At 35.1% G+C, this 20,438-nt stretch overlaps 1 protein-coding gene across 2 annotated transcripts in view; it reads right to left on the reverse strand.

Annotated features, from left to right (window-relative positions):
- The window catches only part of LOC108695542 (contactin-associated protein-like 4), a 181,362-nt gene that overhangs the window by 79,841 nt on the left and 81,083 nt on the right, over positions 1-20,438 (reverse strand). The window contains exons 6-9 of one of the 2 annotated variants that reach the window (XM_041564659.1): positions 17,995-18,179; positions 11,289-11,432; positions 7,259-7,517; positions 4,768-4,917 (exon numbers count right to left, since the gene is read on the reverse strand). In XM_041564659.1, the coding sequence (XP_041420593.1) occupies positions 4,768-4,917; positions 7,259-7,517; positions 11,289-11,432; positions 17,995-18,179 (738 nt within the window). Of the gene's footprint in view, positions 1-4,767; positions 4,918-7,258; positions 7,518-11,288; positions 11,433-17,994; positions 18,180-20,438 lie in introns of those variants that run through there. The other variant, XM_041564662.1, reaches the window with a different exon arrangement.

Consider the following 20,438-nt stretch of genomic DNA (forward strand, 5'->3'; position numbering starts at 1 on the left):
TGGATTAAAACAAGCACAAGCCACTTCAACTCCTTCATAAATTCTCTTCAATTATTCAATGTGGTCCACCAGCTAATCACTATTCATTATTTGCTATGCTGCAAACCAACTTTACAGAGGACTTTAAACATCCTATGAATCTTAAGCACAAAGAAAATTTTCAGTTGTGTTTTGGGAATTAGTTTGAAATTGAAATCAGTTTCATAGCCAGGTAATATTAAATAGTTGACATTAAGCTGGTGCATTAGCAAATGTTTATCTGATTAATTTGCAAGATGGTCTGTTACATATGTCTTTAACATATATATGTAAACATATATGTCTGTAACACATGTCCTGACATACTTGTCCAGAAGAGCTTTATGAGCCAAAATATGCATGTTTGGCCATCTTAAATATAAACACAGATATACATTATACGTATGGTCAAAAGTATACCAATACCTGCCTATCCAAAATTTCATTTCCAAACCAAGTGTATGTGTACAAAGCCGGTCCTCTTCTTTTTCTTGGAAGGCTTTTAACTAGATGTTGGAATACTGTTGGAGAGATTTGCTTTTATTTCATTAGTGAGGTTGGGCAGCAAGACCTGGCTTGCATTCCTTACTGTCATTTGTCAAACAGGTTTTCAGTTGGGTTGATGCCAGGGCTCTTTGTAGGTAAGTCATGTTCTTCTACTCCAATCTCAGTAAATCTATACTGTAACAACCTTCCTTTGTGCATGAGATCATAATTGTGCTGATACAAGAAAGAGCCTTACTTAAACTGTTGCCAAAAGTAGAAATCACAGAATTTTCAAGAATTTAATTTTTTTTATTTTATTTAAGAATTTCACAGTACATGTAGCATTAATGTTTACTTATAGTGAGCTCTAACCCAAACAATAGAAAATGGCCTCAGAACATAAAGTCTTCTATTGCCATTATACATTCAGACAGGGTGTATCTAGTAGTAATATTCTGAATTTTAGTCAGACTACCAGATTGTGAAATTTCATTTTATTATCCAGAGAATGAGCTTTCTGCCCAAAAGTCCAATGGTGGTGACTTTCATACCACTCCAGACAAAGCTTGGCCTACACAAAGTCATGCCAGTTTTATTTTCCTATAATTACTAGCGATGAGCAACATTTTTCAGCAAGCATGGATTCATCATGAAATGCCAGGTTTTTCCATCAGCTAATTTTTTTTAAGGAACCGCAGCAAAATAAATTTTTGGTATCAGAAAAAAATGCATATTTTCTCAATGCATTTTGTGTGAAAACAAAATATGCATCAAATAATGGCCATCTATGGTCATGACTTCAGGCATTCCACATATTTTTGGGGGCGAATTGACAGATTTGATCATCACTACTAATTAACAATAAACCCCATGTGGCCTACAAATAGTGCTTTCAGAGTTTGAAACTCAGCAGTGAGTTTTCACTGTCATTTAAGTTTCTGGCCATATGTAGCCTCTATACAATGCAAAACAATATAATTTGGCAGTTATAATTATATGATGTGGCAGTATTACACTGTCACAAACATATATAAATATCCCAACCTTACATTATAAAAAGCATCAACTTTATTTTTTTTATTTATTTATTTTTTTTAACTTTGATCACTTTTACCTGCAACATTTTACATGTTGAGGCATTAGCTCCAATGTTCTTGTTTCTATATGAGCTGTTTTCTACATCTATTTAAGTAGTAATTTAATGTGATTTGTACTGACACTCTTATTCTCATTCTGTCACATTGATTATTCCTCTATAACTTAGGCCTTTCTCTTTTGTCATTTAACGTCTTCCTTTGATCATGTTCAAACTTCAGCAATCACAAAGATTGCCATTCCCTGGATATTGTCTTCACAAAAGATGACACTTTTTATAGTCTTACCATTCTTTTTTTTAGAACACCATCTTGTTTCCATTTCTGTCACATACTGTACTCTTCATCCCCTCTGCTACTGCTCCACAGTCTGTGCTCTGAATACCCAATCAATTAACCTTCTTGTTCTGTCTTTTAATGCTTCCATTCTCTGTTTTTCTTACTTTGACTAGGAGTCTCCCCTACTGACATCCTTGGAATAATTGTCTAGTTTCATCATACTTAGTGGAAAGTTTGCAGTTTACAGACAAACTTTCTTCATCATAATCCTTTCTTCATAATTTTCTTTGCATACTCTAAATGTCATATCTCTCCTTGGAATTACAATGAATTCAGTTTCAGCTGGCTGATCAAATATTAAAGTTTATGATCACAAAGTTAATTGTAACCATAAAACTTTCATGGAAAGCTAAATTTTAGAGAGAGATTAGAAACACGGGATATCCGTATTAGCTAGTGATGTGTGGGTCAACCTGAAACCCGCAGTGACCTCCAGGTTTAACTCCAGTTTTTTGGGTTTGGATTGAAATTTTGCTGACCATCCTCCTCTGCTCCCAAACATACATTCCCTGACTTGGAACCTGATGCATAAAAAAGCTCAAACGTCACTGTAATCCAGGGTCTTTGCCATTTTGTTGGAATAAAGGATTTTTTTATTGGAAAAGGTGCTGTATGCTTCCGCTCTACAGTCATTGGAATGGATCATCACCATTAATGGTATGTTCACCATACATAATATAAAGAGGGAATGTGGAGCTGACACTGTAACATTGGAACCAGATGCACACAGAGAGCTAGTGTACAGAGCATGAAGCCACGGGTACAAAATAGGTGCAGGCCCTAAAATGGCAACAATTTTTAGGTCAGGGTGTGGTGATGGTTAAGGTTTTGCAGGATAGGGTCAGGTGCAAGTTGATAATGCACATCACTATTATGAACATAGGCACTGAAGTTTTTGGATCAACTTTGTACAAAGAGTTATTTTCAGTAACCCTGTATTTTCTCAATTGCTAAAAAGCCATTGAACAACCAGCCATCAAGTTTTGTAGTGTATCTGCCAGTACAACCACTTTGATGTATTGATTCTACTGTATATGCTGGTTCCAATGTCCATTGCTTTGATGTATTGATTCTATATGCTGGTTCCATTTTCCATTGCTTACTGTGATGGCATGAATGGTGTTTTGAGTGGACATCAGTGGATATCAGCACTCTAAACCCCAAATTGAGAGTTGAGCAGAGCATTTCCTATTGTTTTAAATGGTATGCAGAGAAGGGAATTTGACTTCCATTGTTCTTTCTGAGAGTACTTGGATTTATGTTGCTTTCTCTGGGAATCCCCATAAACATCAAATGTAGCACATTCATAGAAAGTCATGGATCAAGTGTGCCTAGTTTATATTTTGTATTAGTTTAATGTTATAAAAGTAATTCATTGAAACAATATGTTCAATGCAAATATGACCTCATTTGCACATATAATATAGCTTTTGAAAACCTTTGAAAGTGTGCACCAAAATAGAATTTGCACCACTGAGCAGTGTATTTTTATTGAACCAATGTGATGTATGCAATTAAAATTCAACATGTAATAATTGTCTGATGAATAATAATCCATTTATAACTCTTCCACACTTCTCTTCAAAATATATTTATTTCCTTTCCTTTATTGTACAATGTGTACAGTGGAGTAGTGTTTCAGAGACCCAATTATACATGGTGATCATACAGATCACCATGAAATGTGCACACAGCCATTCCCTTATCCCAAATAAAATGAACAATGTGACATATGTGGTTTATGGGCAAGAAGATAGCAGTTTCAACATTTGAAGAGCTTGCATTTCATGTAAAAATTTGTCCCTAATCCCTCACTTTGCGCATTATAGATTCTATTGTATCCTTGATCAGGTACTTCATCTCAGCACTGTACTTAATGTGGCCTCCCAACTCTTTCTGAGTGCATTCTCACCCCAGAAGTCTTTCCTGTTCTGTAGATACAGAATTTTGCATTTTTTACTGTTCATCTAATGGCTTATATAATAATGATTTGTTTCTGTAGAGTAGACTTGTACCTCTATAAACCTGTAAAATGCAACATACTGTTATTTTAATGTATCTTTTGCTGGCATATTATTTATCGTGTATGGAGTTATTTCAGAGTTGATGACAACATTGAATAGAATGCGATATTCCTAGAATACCAAATAATTATTATTCTAAAAGAGCAGCACTTGTTCAAGAATATTATCAACAGGGTCTGACTTTATCAAGTATATTACATAGTAGCTGAGATTGAGAAAGACACATGTCCATCAAATTCAGCTTTTTGCATGTAATGAATAATGGCTCATCCTTTTATCTGCTACTTACATATCTAAATCAAATAATCCGAGTTACACAATGTAAATAATAATGAAGTACCATTTGATCATATTGCCTGAAATCTTCAGGGCTTTTAAAAAGAGCTATTGAGCCAAGCCTGCCTAGCAATATAAAAATGCCTAAACTGTTATTGTCTTAGGAATCCCTTAAAATACAAAATTAATGTAAAATGCAAAAGTGCTTTGAAGACCACTCTGAATAAGATTTCAATAATGTATTTTTTGAGTTTAGATTCACTTAAAAAGAATGGAAGCAGAAACCTGCATGCACATTTGTGCTCTTAACTGGTTGATTATAAGCTTTAAGGGTTCTGAACCCATAAAAGACATTATTTAGTTTACATCAATTAATTTTTTCGGTTTAGATACCCTAATCACACAAAAGCAATAGTCATAAAAATATAGTCAGAAAATATCAAAATCCAAATAACCATCCATTTTAATTTGCATATCCAATACAAAATTAAATAAAGATGGTGTTTCTAAAGCAAAAAAATACTGCGTACCTCCAAAATAGTAATTATCTTCAGATCTCAGCTGAAATGGCAAAACAGTTTGCAAGGATAAAGTCTCTTGGTTATCAATGGTTACGATGAGACGATTTCTTTTGGCCACAAAAGAGAGAGAATGCCAGTGACCATTATTCAAATCAAAACCTAGAACAACAGAAATACATTGAACAACAGAACCTAGGATCACAGAAACAAGTAAGTATAAACAGAAAATTAGTTTTTTTTAGAAAATTATTACATTGCTATTTCATGCTGTTTGCTTATATACTCGAAAATTGCTTGTAAAGAAACAAAGAAAAACTTTGGTGCCTAAAAGCTGACAAACTTTTTCTTCATTCTAAAAGGGTAACATTACAGTAACATTTCTGTTTAAAACCCAAAGTGAGTTACGAAACTCCTGCAGGGTTTCATTATATATTGTTCATGCTGAAAAGCTTGAGCAATATTAAATAGGCCCATAAGTGTTTAAATATGAAAGAAAATAAATCAAAATTACTCCCACTATCTGCAACGCTTTGATTGGTGTGTGTGTAACTCTTCATTTCCACATAAAAATTCTAAAGGCTTTAAGAATATATATTTATCATATGGAGGATTGTAATCTAATGTAATTGTAATGTAATTGCAATGTCATTATATATATATATATATATATATATATATATATATATATATATATATATATATATATGTATATATATATATATGTATATATATATATATATATATATATATATATATATATATATATATATATTAATGTGTGTGTAAAAGGGCTGCAAGTACTTTAAGAAACTGTAAAATCTTGAGCTATTGTTCTTGACAGAATTAGACCAGCAACTATAGTGTAAGCACCATGTAAGCAAAGGGGGCGGCTGCGGACAGGTTTGCTGTTGTGTGCCTGGGTCCCCTCTGCATGTTCTTTTGTGGGGAGGCCCAGCATGAGATAGTTACCACTGGTTCAATTTAAATGTACATATAGTAATAGTTATTATCCATTTCCAGTTATAAAATGCAAACAACATAGACAATAGTCTATATTTCTGCATTCTGTTGAAATCAATGGAAATTGTGTTGTTAACTGCTGGCAGGGAAACTGTAAGTGCATTTTCTTGGCAAATCAGCATAATAACAGCAAATAGCAGCAAAAAATGAAACAAAAGTAAAAAAAAAAAAAGTACATTAATAAAATACAGGCATGGGATCTGTTATCTAAAATCCTGTCATACAGCCCTGAAATACAAATTATATTACATGGGGTGTAGTATACTATTTAACCAAACAATTTTTAATTTTTGAAGATTTAGATTTTTCTCTGTAGAGTAGAATAGTAAAGTGGTGCTGATGTACTAAGGTATTGCATAATATCTGAGCACAATGCAGCAAAAATAGTGCTGAATAGTGATGAATCATTTTTTTTCTAATAACAATTGTGTGCAATTGGTGTTCTTTAGAGTAGTATTTATTAAGTAAAAGCCAGTTGCACGTGTAGGTGTGGAGCCCCGGAAGTGCTACTTCCTCAAGGCAAGTTTTAATTCAAGGGTTAACTTGTGTCTGTTGGCCCAGTACATTGCAAGCAATAATGCCCCAGTTCTTCAAATCAGGCTCAACTGCTGCATCAGGAATACATGAAAGTTGTGAGGGGTGTGAAGAGTGATTTTGTGGTTTGTTCTGAATGTTAACTAAACTACCATCAATCCATGTTGATGACAAAATATTTTTTGGTGCTCCACGTTACAGAAAGATCATTAACCTCAGGTTGCAAAAATTCTAAATAATACTTCCCATGCATTATCTGTCCTTATATACTGTTGTTAAATGTGTTTTTAACTATTAAGTCCAATGTGTGCAGGAAGCTCCCAGTGTCAGTGGCACTGTTGAGGCACACACATGCCACATAATGAGTGAGTGTCTCAGTCAGCTCATTGTGTACATGCGTGTGATGTAGGATTAGGAGTCTGTTTTACATATCACCCATGTGCATAATCTGCACATGCCCACTGGCTCATTATGCGCATGCACATGCCCCAGAATTGCCGTCTGCACTGGAGTTTACTCCTGGTGGGGGGCAGAGTGATTGATATGAGACTCAATGCTATCTGCACTTCTGGTTAGGGAAATAGTTGTTAATTGAAGAAATACAAGAAACACAATGCTATATATTTATTATTTCTTTATATCCAGAATCAGATGGTAGTGTAAGGCTACAGTACACCAGATTGCTGATGTAATTCAGATATGCAGATATTGCTGTTCTTAGTCCAATCTGAAGAACAGGTCAGCTTTGTCACAGATAGAAGGACAAGATACTGGCAACCAAAAATATCATTGGACTTGAAGAGCAATGAAGAAGCAAGCAGCATCACACATCAACAACCTATCCTTTAAGATGAGATAAGTTAAGAGATAACATATTAAAACTTTAAAGTTGTATGCTTTGTAATTCGTCTATTAAAAAAGATGATTGTATTATTTGAATACTCACCTGTAGCTGTGTTATACTGGCTTCTTCCATGCTTAAACAGGCTCATTTTAAACTTCCCATCAGTAATATACAATACAAGATCCAAAGACTCAGTGCCAAGTTTGTAAGAAAATAAGGTGCCATCTTTATTCCAGGTACGAAACTGAAAACTGACAGTTAATCCATTTTGTTCTAATCCAGGCAAAGCTAAAAAACTGTTGGAATTTAGAAATGTAACAGGGACTGTTTCAGGTTCCATGCAAGAATAAGAAATGTTACCCTTGAAAGAGAGAGAGAGAAACGGCAATTTAATGTGTTAAATATTAAATATAGTTTGATAAAATCTATTAATCAACCTGTCATCTATCTAAATATTTCCCTTCAGAGAGAAAGAAACAATAATTTAATGTGTTAAATATTAAATATATTTTGATAAGCTCTATCTATTCATCCAATATGTATTCAAATAGACTTTTTGAATCATACAATATACTGTAATACAATCATAGTTAACACATATCGATAAAACAATAGTGAAGGAATGTATATACTTAAAGTGGACCTGTCACCCTAAAAAAAAAATCCAACCCCTATTTTATGATGTTGATCACTTTACTTTCACTACTTTAATCATTTAAATATTGTTTCTTTAAGTCTAGGAATTCACAATCACAGCAAGCAGGCAGGTGCCATTTTGTGGACACGGTTATTAAGGCAAGCATTATGTCTAAATCTTGTTTATGCTACAGAATGCTGCACCTGATGACATTAGCTATGCACTGGCTCCACAATTAGATGGTGATGGGGGAGGGGGATGTGAGGAGTGTACTGACATCTAGAAAGTGCAGAACAGAAAGTGAAAGAAATAAGCTGCCCGAGGAGGGACAGGCAATATATGATTGACAGCTAAGACTTTTAAATGTGTTTATAACAGGTACAGATACTTTAGTAGAAAAAGAATTTAAGTTTCATGTTTAAGTTAGGACTTTTATTGAACAGCTTTTTATGTCTGGGTGACAGAAAGCTCAGAAATACAGGAATGCAATTTATGATAGAGATCTGTTAAAGCAAACATTTGAAAACATTTTACTGATTTCCTTTTTCTATGTAATATTAAAATTGTACCTTTAGCTTGATGGTAATTAACATAAATCCATGTTGGAGGGATATATGTTTTAATGTTTAACCACCATGACATAAAAGATACAAAGTTTGCCCAGGTGCAGTAACCAATATCAACCAATAATGTGTTTCCCTTTCTACAGGTGATCAGTAAATCATCTAACTGGTCTTAAGCATGCCACATAATACACCCCATACCTGTACATACATAATACATTTTTTGTGTATTCATTTTATAAATATCACCAACTTGTAGCAGTTAGCAGAATGGAAAAACTAGGCAGTGGAAAAAGTTATTAAGTTTAACAGCTGTTATTATTAATGCTACAAACATTAGCATAAACATGTTATATTGTATATTTATATCATTAATTAAATGACAAAATGAAGTGTTAGATGTATCAATAGATTCATTTCCCTTGACCACTCAGTTGGATGTGTTTTCATTTCATTGATGGACAGGGTTGTTACTTACTGTTGCTTACTGTTGTTTCTGGGGTCAGTGGACTCAACACATTTAAAATTCAAGGGAATCAATTAGTTTTTTCTGTGTCTAAATTAGATGTTTGATAGAACCAGAGCAACAACAAATTCAAATGCCTACTACACTGATCATTCTGTTAATTAACAAACAAGACTGTAAGGAAATAGAGTTTTGCGTGGGAGACATTTCAATGTCAGATTGTTATGCCTTATTTATAAGAAACTAACAACTGTTTAGAATGGCCCTATTTACAAATGCAGTTTGCAATATCATAAAATACACATACACATACTGTACATATTTTATTTCCAGATATTGAATTGTAGCTGTAAGTCATTTACAGCTACAATGTTTTTATTAAACCAAGCTCAACCAAAGTCATATCAATGATTTTATCTTATTTATCAATAAAATAACTTGAAAAAAAGTTTGATAAATTTGAGTGAAAACCCGAATTATACATTTTTTTCAGATTTATCGTCTGAATTGCTCGATTTTTTTTGGGTTATCCCCCGAAAATAATGTTTTGGATTATCGGACGAAACCCAGCACAGGCCACGATATCTTCAAATTGTAAAAGGGACATCTTCCATTGACTTCTACATGACCTTGGCAAGATTCTGACTTTTGCAGCTTTGGAGTATAATAAGATTAAAAAAAATTTAGTTTTTGTCAAAAAAACCCGGACCAGAAATTGTGGTTAAGTAAATAACCTCCATAATGTGTATCATTAATGTGTATCTTTAATTAGTAGAGGTAGTCCCCAGGTTATGTACAAGAAAGGTCTGTAGGTTTGTTCTTAAGTTGAATTTGTATGTACAGTAAGTTGAAATATTTAATTTACTTATTAAATGCAACTAGACAGATGTTTGTCTTATCTTAGTATTTATTTTTTGTATCGATATTTTTTATTAATTTTCATATTAAGTTCACAGCATATATTTCTTGTAATGCAGGTAAATGCACATTTTTCTGAATATGTCAAACATTGTTTATATACTGTAAGCTGTATATTTTGAATCTATGTTTATACTGTAACTCATTGTAAAGAATAATTGAAAATTACACAATCGCATTGTCCTTGTCCTATTCAGATTATAGAACACAGACTTGAATAAAATAACATAGTATACATTAAAATAAAATAAAATACAAAGTTATAAACTTATAGTGCCTCTCAGTTCTTTTTCATAGTATTTATTTTTACCTTTCTGTGCTTTGCAATAGATAATACAGATCAGAGGGGGTTGGGGCATGTGGTTTGTTAAAGCTAAATGCAAATTAAAGTCAAGCAAACCACAGTATGTTTCTGTAATAATCTCAGTTTGTAAGTGTGAGTTGTGTGTAAGTCGGGTGTTTGTAACTCGAGGACTTCCTGTATAATATGCTATATCAAGATGGACCAAAGTTAATTGATGCATCTGGTGTGGTACAACAGTTGCTTATTATTGTAAAATGGTCAGGTTTTATGACTACAACCTGTTTTCTACATTTAAAAAGATGGAGAACTTTTCCCTGTTATTTGGGGAACAATAACTTCACAAAACATTAGTAATGTTGAACAGCAGCAGTTTGTGCAAGCTCTAGTAGCTCAATCACTGGGAAGCATTTATTGGTCTCCTGTTTGAGAGCAAACATCTAGCTGGTTTCCAAGGGCAAGTACTTTAATATGAGATTTATAATTAATTGGCTGTAAGAAGTAAATACTCTGGTATCATGGTATTCCAATCTCCTTGACTTTTATCAATAAAGAGTAAAAGAACAAAACTGGACATAGCAACTCCCAACAAATTTGGCCTATGGTGCTTAAATCAAGCTTTAAATACCCTTTTTTACACATGAACTATAACAGACTTATACTACATGGGGCAACATTTCTGTATCATGTAGAGAATTGTGAATTAGGAAACTTCTTAAGCACTGTACATTGTTGCTATTGGTATATGCTCAACAGAAAAAGTGCAAATATTGTTTGGTATTACCTCAGATACTTAAATTGAATTTATATTTATATGCTATGTAGACATTGAGGTTGCTACCCACGTTTAAATTCTGGTATTGGGCACAGGTATAGAATGCAAACAGCAGAAAACTCTGTAGAACACAATAGATTTACCTATCCAAAGAGATAAACAGTGGTCAACTGTCATTTATAGGTAAAAAAAAGTCTCATTTATAAATGTATGCATGTATTCACTGGACACTGTTAATTTGTAGGTTGGACATATAAAAAGAAAATTTAAATATAAAAACAAATAATTTTTTTGTTTTACTGATTCTTTAAAATAAAAAAAAAACCTTAGTCTACAGAGCATCTTCAAGTCTGTCCTTTAAAGTATTTCTGAAATTCTCACTAGCCAGGAGGCTTAACCATGCAAAGCTATTATGAAACACTTTAATGCCTATCAAATTAATCTAAGTTTCAATGAACACAAATAACCTTACCACAATGTAGATCTGGGGTTTGTATCTCTTTGCCAAGTCAATAATGTTCACACCATTATAATAAAGATTCTCAAAGCACCCATGAAAATTCTTCTGCAATAATGATACCGATTTTCCTTTTAATGGTATTCCTCCAAAGCTAAGCTTAGAAAGAAAAAATAAATCAATAAAGCCATTAAGTCATTTAAATACCGTACAACAAGATGTTATAGTTAAGATTTTAATTGTGCATATAATTACTGTAATGAATTCCATGTATTACATTCCAAGTTATGGTGATAATATGAATTCTGTTATTCGTGCCTTACTGACATACTTTGCCATATTTAAAAGAAAGCACAATTCAAACCTGTAGTAGAATATTTTGCAGAAATAGAAAAGCTTCATTTGCTGTTGATGCAGCTTTTACATATTTGCTGTTTGGACATGAACTTTTCCTGCCTAGGCGTGCCAAGTTTAATGAGAAAATGATTTGAAATAGCCCATTGGCATAAGAGAGGCTAATTTAAAGCAATAGTGTATATGTGCACATGGGGGGGGGTCATTATTCTATGTGCTGTGGGGTAGGGGTCTATATTACAATATATGCAGTTGTTTCTAATGTGAGTTATTTTCCTTAATTCATTTTATTAATGAATAACCTAAATAAAATTTGCCCTGTGTCCTTTAACATAGCAAAATCAAGCTATAAATAAAACAATGTAAAGCAAACACTTTTGGAAAACAACTGAAATAAGTCCTGAACAAAATACAGCAAATCAGATGATAAGTAAAGCTATATGTAAGTCTGTTATGGTTTGCTGCCAATTACAATTGTTACTGTACACCTACAAAATTCACACACATATTTTCTTATATTTTCATGTATATAAACATAAACATGTACGAGGGCTGCCAAAAGCTGTATGGGAGGTATGTGCGTTGAGTGTGGAATGTTTGAAAAATGTAAACATAATTAAATTGTTAAGAATTGTAAGATTGCGAGAGTCACCGCGAGAGGGTAGTAGAGTTCTCTACTAAATATGGTTGCAGTTCCTACCACAGCAACTAGACATGATGGATATAAAGGAAAACAATGTATTTAAGGAAATGACACACCCAGGACAGGGTTCTTTTCCGAAAGAACATTGGTTCAGTAGGAGTAGCTAGAGAGAGGGTTATGAGTAATAAGTTCTAGGTACTTCAGCTAGTGTAGGGCGCAGCTAGCATGGGTAGACTTGACCCCAACGAGGAGTTAAAGGCCTAAGAGCCATGGCTAAGCCAGTGACAACAGTGACAGTTGAGGTTACAGGAACATCCTGAAGCAGGGGCCAGAAATTTCTACCCAGAGTGGGCCAGGGGGACATAGTCGTACGCTGGACTGTCAGGACCGGGAGGTGGTGAGAGACCCCAGAAAGGGATGCATCTATGTCACTTTGGAAGGGTATGTGACTACTGGAAGGGTTTTATGCTTTTGCAAGTGTGGAAGAAATTGTGCCAAGAGAGCAAGTGTGAATATCCGGATCTGTTATGCTGTTGGTGAAGAAAACCCATGAGTAAGTGTGTGTATTATGCTTGCCAATAAATGTTTATTTGGTTCATTGGTATTGGACTCTCTCAATTAATCTGAAGGGCTACTGGAATCCCTCCTACAAACCCATACTGCGATGGGGGCCTAATAATGAAAATGTTATTTTTTTAACTGACATTTTTTTCCTACAGCAAAAAATTAAACCATGTTGTTCATTGGTAATGGACTTCAAGTGAACAACTCGCAGCATGAGTGTATTGGTTGTAGCTACAAAAAATTAGGTTGAGGAACAGCTATAAACAACTATAAGAAATAATAAGGAATATTTGTTAAATAGTTGGATTAAAAAGCAACTTCAGTTTTGTGTCTAATAATACATTACATAAATAATGAACTTAAAGTTAATTAAATATCAATTAATGGAATTTACTTAACAACTATTAAATGAGTAGCTCTCCCAATGGATAATATTATAAATGGTGATACAAGACATGATAGATTTGAACAACTTAATTGGTGGAACAAATATGTCCCAGACAGCCCATGGGGTGACTTATTCTAGAAACTTGCCAGTTTCTCTATATTAAAAAAAATCTGTAGAAAAGAAAGCGCAGGAGGCTTTCCCAAAGCATCAGCCATTTTTTATAACAATAACTAGCAAATAGGAGTTTTAGTTTATCGACATTTCCTACTCAAATTGAGTTGCCTCTTTCACACCGCTGAGGTATCTACTACAGAATACCTTAATGTACACCAGTTCCATGTTCCAGCAGTATTACACATATATAGGCAACCTTCTCAACAACTCTACAACTTCAGCGGTCTATCCAGCTTTCTTCATGAGCCAGCTGCTCACTTCATGGCTGTGACCAAAATCTTAAGGTAGGTATAGCAATCTAATCCTATCTAATATACCCAAGCTTATCTCAAGGCTTAATAAGACATCAGGTTCCTCCACTCTATGGGTATATGTAGATGGGGTATAGTAGGTGCTATGTCCTTAAACTTATAATAAATTATATTTGGCTTTATTTTGGTGTTGAAACAGTTTTTTTTAGTAAAATTTCAAACCTTTTAGGCCACTAAAATGATCAGCCTGGGATAATGTAGTGTCAGACAAGCTCCTCTTATGGAGAGTGAGTTGACTGTATAAAAACTAATATGTGCAGATTTGTATTCCATCAAGGAGAAAGTGTGAGGTTTGTATTCCCAGTTTACATCTGCTAGAGTAGGAACTTCAGTGATTATACAGTAGAATCAGGGTAGTGTAAATTTCCTTTGAAGTAGTTGTAACTTCCAGTTACTACAATAAGGGCCCAGCTGAGAAACGGGAATGTATCATGTGCTCCACCTGAGAGCAACAGGTCAGATGTGCTGTTCAAGTGTGTGTAGTTTATCACTTTTCCCAGTCTAAGAGTCTTTCATGTTAATTTGTGCCACAAGTTTTCAAGTACCGTATATACTCGAGTATAAGCCGAGTTTTTCAGCACCCAAAATGTGCTGAAAAAGTCTACCTCGGCTTATACTCGAGTCAGCTGCTAGGGAAGAACTAAATGTATACTGAAATGTTAAAGTTGCTGCTTACTCACTGATCCGAAGACCGCAGTGACTCCTCCGTGCTTCCTTAGCCCTCCGCCCCTCCCCTCTCAGCTCTCGTAACTCAGTCCTCCCTCCTCAGCCCTTCCCCTCTTAACCCTCCGTGCTCTGCGTTTGTGAGCTAGCATTTTCATTTCAGCTTTGAGCACGGAGGGGAGGGGCCGAGGGCTAAGGAAGCAAAATCAAGCCACGAGGGGGGAGAAGTATGGGCAGAACGGAGGAGTCACTGCTGTCTTCACATCAATGAGTAAGCATCAACTTTACCATACTGCCATCGGTGTCCGCATAATAGGGCAAGGGGGGGGGGCACGTCTGCATAATATGGCAAGGAATTTGTCGATTTGTCCCCTTCTTTAGCTGCCCTACAGTTCAAACTATTTTATGAAGCGTCCGGTACACAGACTCATAAGTCTGTGCAAAACCCTTACCGGCTTTTTGCTGTTCTAGGGATTCCTTTGATAATGGTATGCGCAGCATGTGGTGTTGCGCATACTTGTCTGCCTGAGATTACCGTCACGAAAGAGAAGAATGTGCTGAGAGATAAGGAGGGGGCATAGGAAAGACACAGAAAGAATAAAACAGGGGGTGAGTTGAAATATGACAGGGAGAGGGAGATTAAAAAAGAGCAGCAGGAGGGGGAGGTGCGGGTGAGATAAAGGCAGGAGAGCAGACAGGCACACTATGCATATATAAGAGAGTTGCAAGCTCCACAGAAGACAGGCAAGCACTTGGCCAGAAATGAATTTAGGAGTCAGGATCCAAGTGCTGCAAGACTGGCATGTTAACCATTTACTTAAGTGCCAGTTCTTCCCTAGCAGAGCGCACGCAGGAACGTGTGTTCTGCTGAACATGTCCTAAAATGTATTTGTCACCCCCTAGGCTTATACTCGAGTCAATACATTTTCCCAGCTTTCTTAGGTAAAATTAGGTACCTCGGCTTATACTCGGGTCGGCTTATACTCGAGTATATACGGTATGCATCTTGTGCAAGTTGCTGAATTACTTTAACGTGTGTTGGTGCATGTGAATTGTGCTTTTAAAGCAGTGATCAGCATCCTGACCTTGAATCTCTGCTGCCTGCCGTTGACCTAGCCTTTTCCTGATTTTGGCAATTTGTTTTGGACTATTTCCTAGAGTTTACTTCTGCCAAGCTCTCCAGTAGTGATGGGCGAATTTATTCGCCAGGCGCGAATTCGCAGCGAATTTGCGCGTTTCGCCGCCAGCGAATAAATTCGCGAAATGCCTGCTCAAATTCGCGAAATGCCCGTGAAAATTCGCGGCAAAAATTCGCCGGCGTCCAAAAAATTTTTTCAAAAAAACGGACGCCGGCGTCAAAAACGAGGCGCCGTTTCGCGGATTTTTCGCCGAAATTTACGGCGAAGCGAAACGGCCCAAATTCGCCCATCACTACTCTCCAGCACTCTTGCCAATCCTTCTCTGAGTTAGTGCTGTACTTCTCAGACCTCAGGTGCTGTTCCTGGATTTAAAGGTGTATGTGAGGCTGCTTTTCTTTGCTGACACAGATTCCTGTCTTCTGACAGTTATATTTCTTATTTCCTTTATTTATTTTCTTTAATGTTTATACATTTTCCCAGATGAAAAATCTTAAGAAATATCTTACCACAGGCAAATGCATACACAATTAATAATCTCATTTTTATTTTGTTTGTACAACCTTGTGGGCTTTTCATGTTCTTGTGGGCTCTTTCTGTTCTTGCCCATTTTACTGTTTATGAACAAGATGTCAGAGAATGCCCTAATATTATATGACTATAAGTCCTATTAATTTAATTAACTCAGAAATAATTGATCAGTCGGAATGGAGAAATATGCTCTATAAACACATGAAAGAGGTCATGGACCAACATTGTATCGAACTACCTTGCACATAGGTCTTTGAATAAATACAGTGGGTTGAGAAGGTGTATAACCACTGGGACCATAGATGAAAGTGCTTTGAGAAAATGGTAAGGATTCTCAAAAGCAAGTCACATTTTCCATCAAAGTTTTTAACTTCAATGTGCTGTTTGTAAGAGGCCTTTGGCAGAGCTTAGAAAGATTACGGGATAAACACCAAACAATATCTCAGGAGCACAGACCTATATTTATGATCAGTAATGGGAAAAACCACAGAAATGTCCTCCTCTCCAATAACAAATTTAATTATTGTTACAAGTTGTTAAGCTTTAATTAATGACATGCTGATTTAAATGGACTTGGTAAGCTAATTAAAACTGAATTATTATGTGAATACAAATAGTAGTACAAATCTATCGGTTTCCTAGTGTTCTGCGATGCAATTATATCTATAAAATAAAAAAATATATTCTTTTTGCAATGTGATCTGGGTTTAGAATAATGCAGTAGGGTAAAACCTGATCTAGCACAGTGCTAGTGACTGTAAAGCAGTTTTATCATGTTTGATAATGTATTAAAGATAAACAATATCAATGGATAAAAACATATATATAAATCTACAAGTTTATCAGTTTTAATTTGAAACCTGCATCTCCGTTTAACATTTTTAGACATTTTTCTGATTTTGCATGAATTGAAAGAGGCATATAGTATATTTCTTTAAAAATAAATACATGTAGAATGTTACATGCCAAACTGGTACAAAGGGGGGGGGGAATGGACTGTGGAATTTGTTCTAATTGAAATGGACGGGTAAAAAAAATCAGCTACATCTGACAAAGCTATAAATGTACCATCCAAAAGTGTATCCATTTAACAATGAAAAAGGCAGCAAACAATAGTTTAAACCACATTTGATTTGATACAGTTCACTCTGATCATTTTACACATGAGAGCCCATTGAGCCGAACTGCTTTGAATATTGAGTTGTCACAAAGTTTTTGTCTTAACTTGAGGGGCCACAGTTTCTGGAAAAAAAATTCCGTCACTGGCTTTATTTTTGTCAGAAATGTTAACATCTATGCACACTTGCAATTTGAGTTGCAAGCAAAAATTAAACACCAGAGGGCTGTGGCAGATGTCCCCTTTTGTTGTGGTAGGCCAGAAATAAGAGATTGTGAAGTTTGCCAGTGCAGTTAGTGGGGGCAAGGATCAGACCATTTGCCTTAGGAATAAAGTACAATCCAGAACTTTTAATAATATATATTTATTATATATATACTTAACATGTGGCATCCTGATGAAGATTAGTTTCAGGTTAAAAAACTTGTGGTGTGGATAAAGCTTAGTAGGATTGAATTATTGCATAGTGACAGGTGTTTATTGCTTAAATAGTGTGGCAGAAGAGATAATGAATTTAGCTTCACTGATGAAATTAATAATTCTAACAATAATCATTGAAAATCCAATACCGTACTTTCCGGAACTACATCACTATGTCAATTGTTCTACGCTTTTGAGATACAAATTCTAAAATAAAAATTAAATATGGAAAAAAAAACAGGAATCTGTTTGGCTTTCGCCTACAAATTCATTTTGGACTAATGGGCCATGTAATTATGTAAACTATATTTTTTATCCTAGCCTGAGGGTTCTGTAGATTACATGAAGGTGGAACTGAGTGGACTGTGTGCTAAGCCTGTATTTGATTGATACAGAAAGATGAAGCATAAAGATACACACCTCATAATCAATGTCCAAATGGTATGTGTCTCCCTTCATGAAGAAATGATGCACATGTCTGTCAACACTAAAATTGACTTGTCTGCTAAAACGCTCGATGATAACCGAATGCCATTGCTGATCATCTAATAGGCTTCCCAGAGACACATTAACATGAGGAGGAGAAGGATGAAATTGTGCATTTCCTTAAATGAGAACAGATGAACCATTAAATCAGTTAAACAGCTACAATCAACACTACAATACTGGGCCCAATTTATTTCCATAAAACATTTTTTAAAGTGGAAGTGCAAATAAGTATCAAATCGTGATGCTTTCATTTTTATCTACTGAAATATTAAATGTTATGTTTTTGCTATCGGACTGGATCATTGACATAGGCAGTTTATTAAAAGCAACAAAACACTTGCATTTTTTCACTTTACATTTTTACTTTAAGTTTTCTAAAGGTTTGTTAACCTTGGGTCTCTTTTTATTTTATTTTAGGTTTTAAAAGCATGACTAAAGTGGATAGTTTTGAAATAGGTGATGATAATAAATTGAATATTTCTTTTCTGCCTATAATGATTTCCATTTTGTTTTGTTCATATTGGCTGCAATGTCAATTATGTGGAAAATAACATTTCTGGGATTAGAATGGGTTAGTCAGGGTGGACAATGTTCAGATGAAACCCTATTTTAGGGTCATATGAGCTTTTCTATATACAAATCAAGAAATACATTTTTTTTTCAAGTAGTTACCATAGTATATAATTTTATTTTGCTCTCTGCATTCAAATAAGACATGAATTAAAAGACATTACAGCAAACAATAAACTAAATGTGCTGTATTCTTAACCAAATACCTGAGTCTTTGTCAGAAACACAGTGATCAGCCACACAATATGAACTGCATGACAGACATACAGGAAAGCAGGCACAAATGATCATATGTCATTAGAAAACAGGCATACAAGCGAGCAGTCAAATGTCACTCCTACAGACAGACAGCAGTCACACAACATCAGTTTGCCAGAGAAATGGATAACCATAGCAAACTGTCAAATTTCACAGAATTAAAAACCAGTAATACCCTATTAACTTACAAAGATATGGTACACAACAGTCAAGCAGCATCAATTGTCAGAGGGATAGAGAGAATTCACACACTATCAATAGCCTCAGAGATAAAAAAAAAAAAAAGAAAAAGCAATCAACTACCAGATAGACAGTAAACTGACCTTGCCCTTTAGTGTTGTACTTGGTGTAGTGCTAGTGAGAGATTTTATTACCCCTAAGGCATCAATTATCTTGGTTCTACTGGTATCATACTCAGAATCTTTGGATGAAAACTCTGTATCTTCTCCTGCTATTACTATCAGACAAATATGAAGATAGAAAATTGGCCAACTGTTGTCTTTTTTAATGCAATACATAACTTTATCTAATTAGGAATCTTATTGATCAACATGTGTTGCAGCAATAATATTATCTTAACTAAAGTTTGAGATATTGCTGACCAGCCTGAGAATAAAAGTAAAACTGTCCCTTCAACCTAATTCTATACATATAGAAGAAAAAATTAATCATATGTATTCCAGATCCAAAGTGTTTAAAGGGATACTGTCATCGGAAAACATGTTTTTTTCAAAACGCATCAGTTAATAGTGGTACTCCAGCAGAATTCTGCACTGAAATCCATTTCTCAAAAGAGCAAACAGATTTTTTTATATTCAATTTTGAAATCTGACATGGGGCTAGACATTTTGTCAATTTCCCAGCTGCCCCATGTCATGTGACTTGTGCCTGCACTTTAGGAGAGAAATGCTTTCTGGCAGGCTGCTGTTTTTGCTTCTCAATGTAACTGAATGTGTCTCAGTGAGACATGGGTTTTTACTAGTGAGTGTTGTTCTTAGATCTACCAGGCAGCTGTTATCTTGTGTTAGGGAGCTGTTATCTGGTTACCTTCCCATTGTTCTTTTGTTTGGCTGCTGGGGGGGAAAAGGGAGGGGGTGATATCACTCCAACTTGCAGTACAGCAGTAAAGAGCGATTGAAGTTTGTCAGAGCACAAGTCACATGACTTGGGGCAGCTGGCAAATTAACAATATGTCTAGCCCCATGTCAGATTTGAAAATTGAATATAAAAAAAATCTGTTTGCTCTTTCGTGAAATGGATTTCAGCGCAGTATTCTGCTGGAGCAGCACTATTAACCGATTAATTTTGAAAAAATTTTTTTTCCCATGACAGTATCCCTTTAACCTTCATATTGAAAATCAGACATTTGGGTCAAACTAACAATTTGACCAGTTTGTTTAACCTTATCTGCATAGTAACAAAGCAATTTAGGTAAAAAAAGACACATGCCCATTAAGTTCAACCTTTATGCATAAATGAAACCTGCCTAACAGTCTATCCTAAGGAAGGGAAAAAGAAGCCAACTGGAGTTGTCGACAATTTGCCTC

The sequence above is a fragment of the Xenopus laevis genome, chromosome 1L (genome assembly GCF_017654675.1).
Source record: "Xenopus laevis strain J_2021 chromosome 1L, Xenopus_laevis_v10.1, whole genome shotgun sequence".
In the NCBI taxonomy this organism is placed as follows: domain Eukaryota; kingdom Metazoa; phylum Chordata; class Amphibia; order Anura; family Pipidae; genus Xenopus; species Xenopus laevis.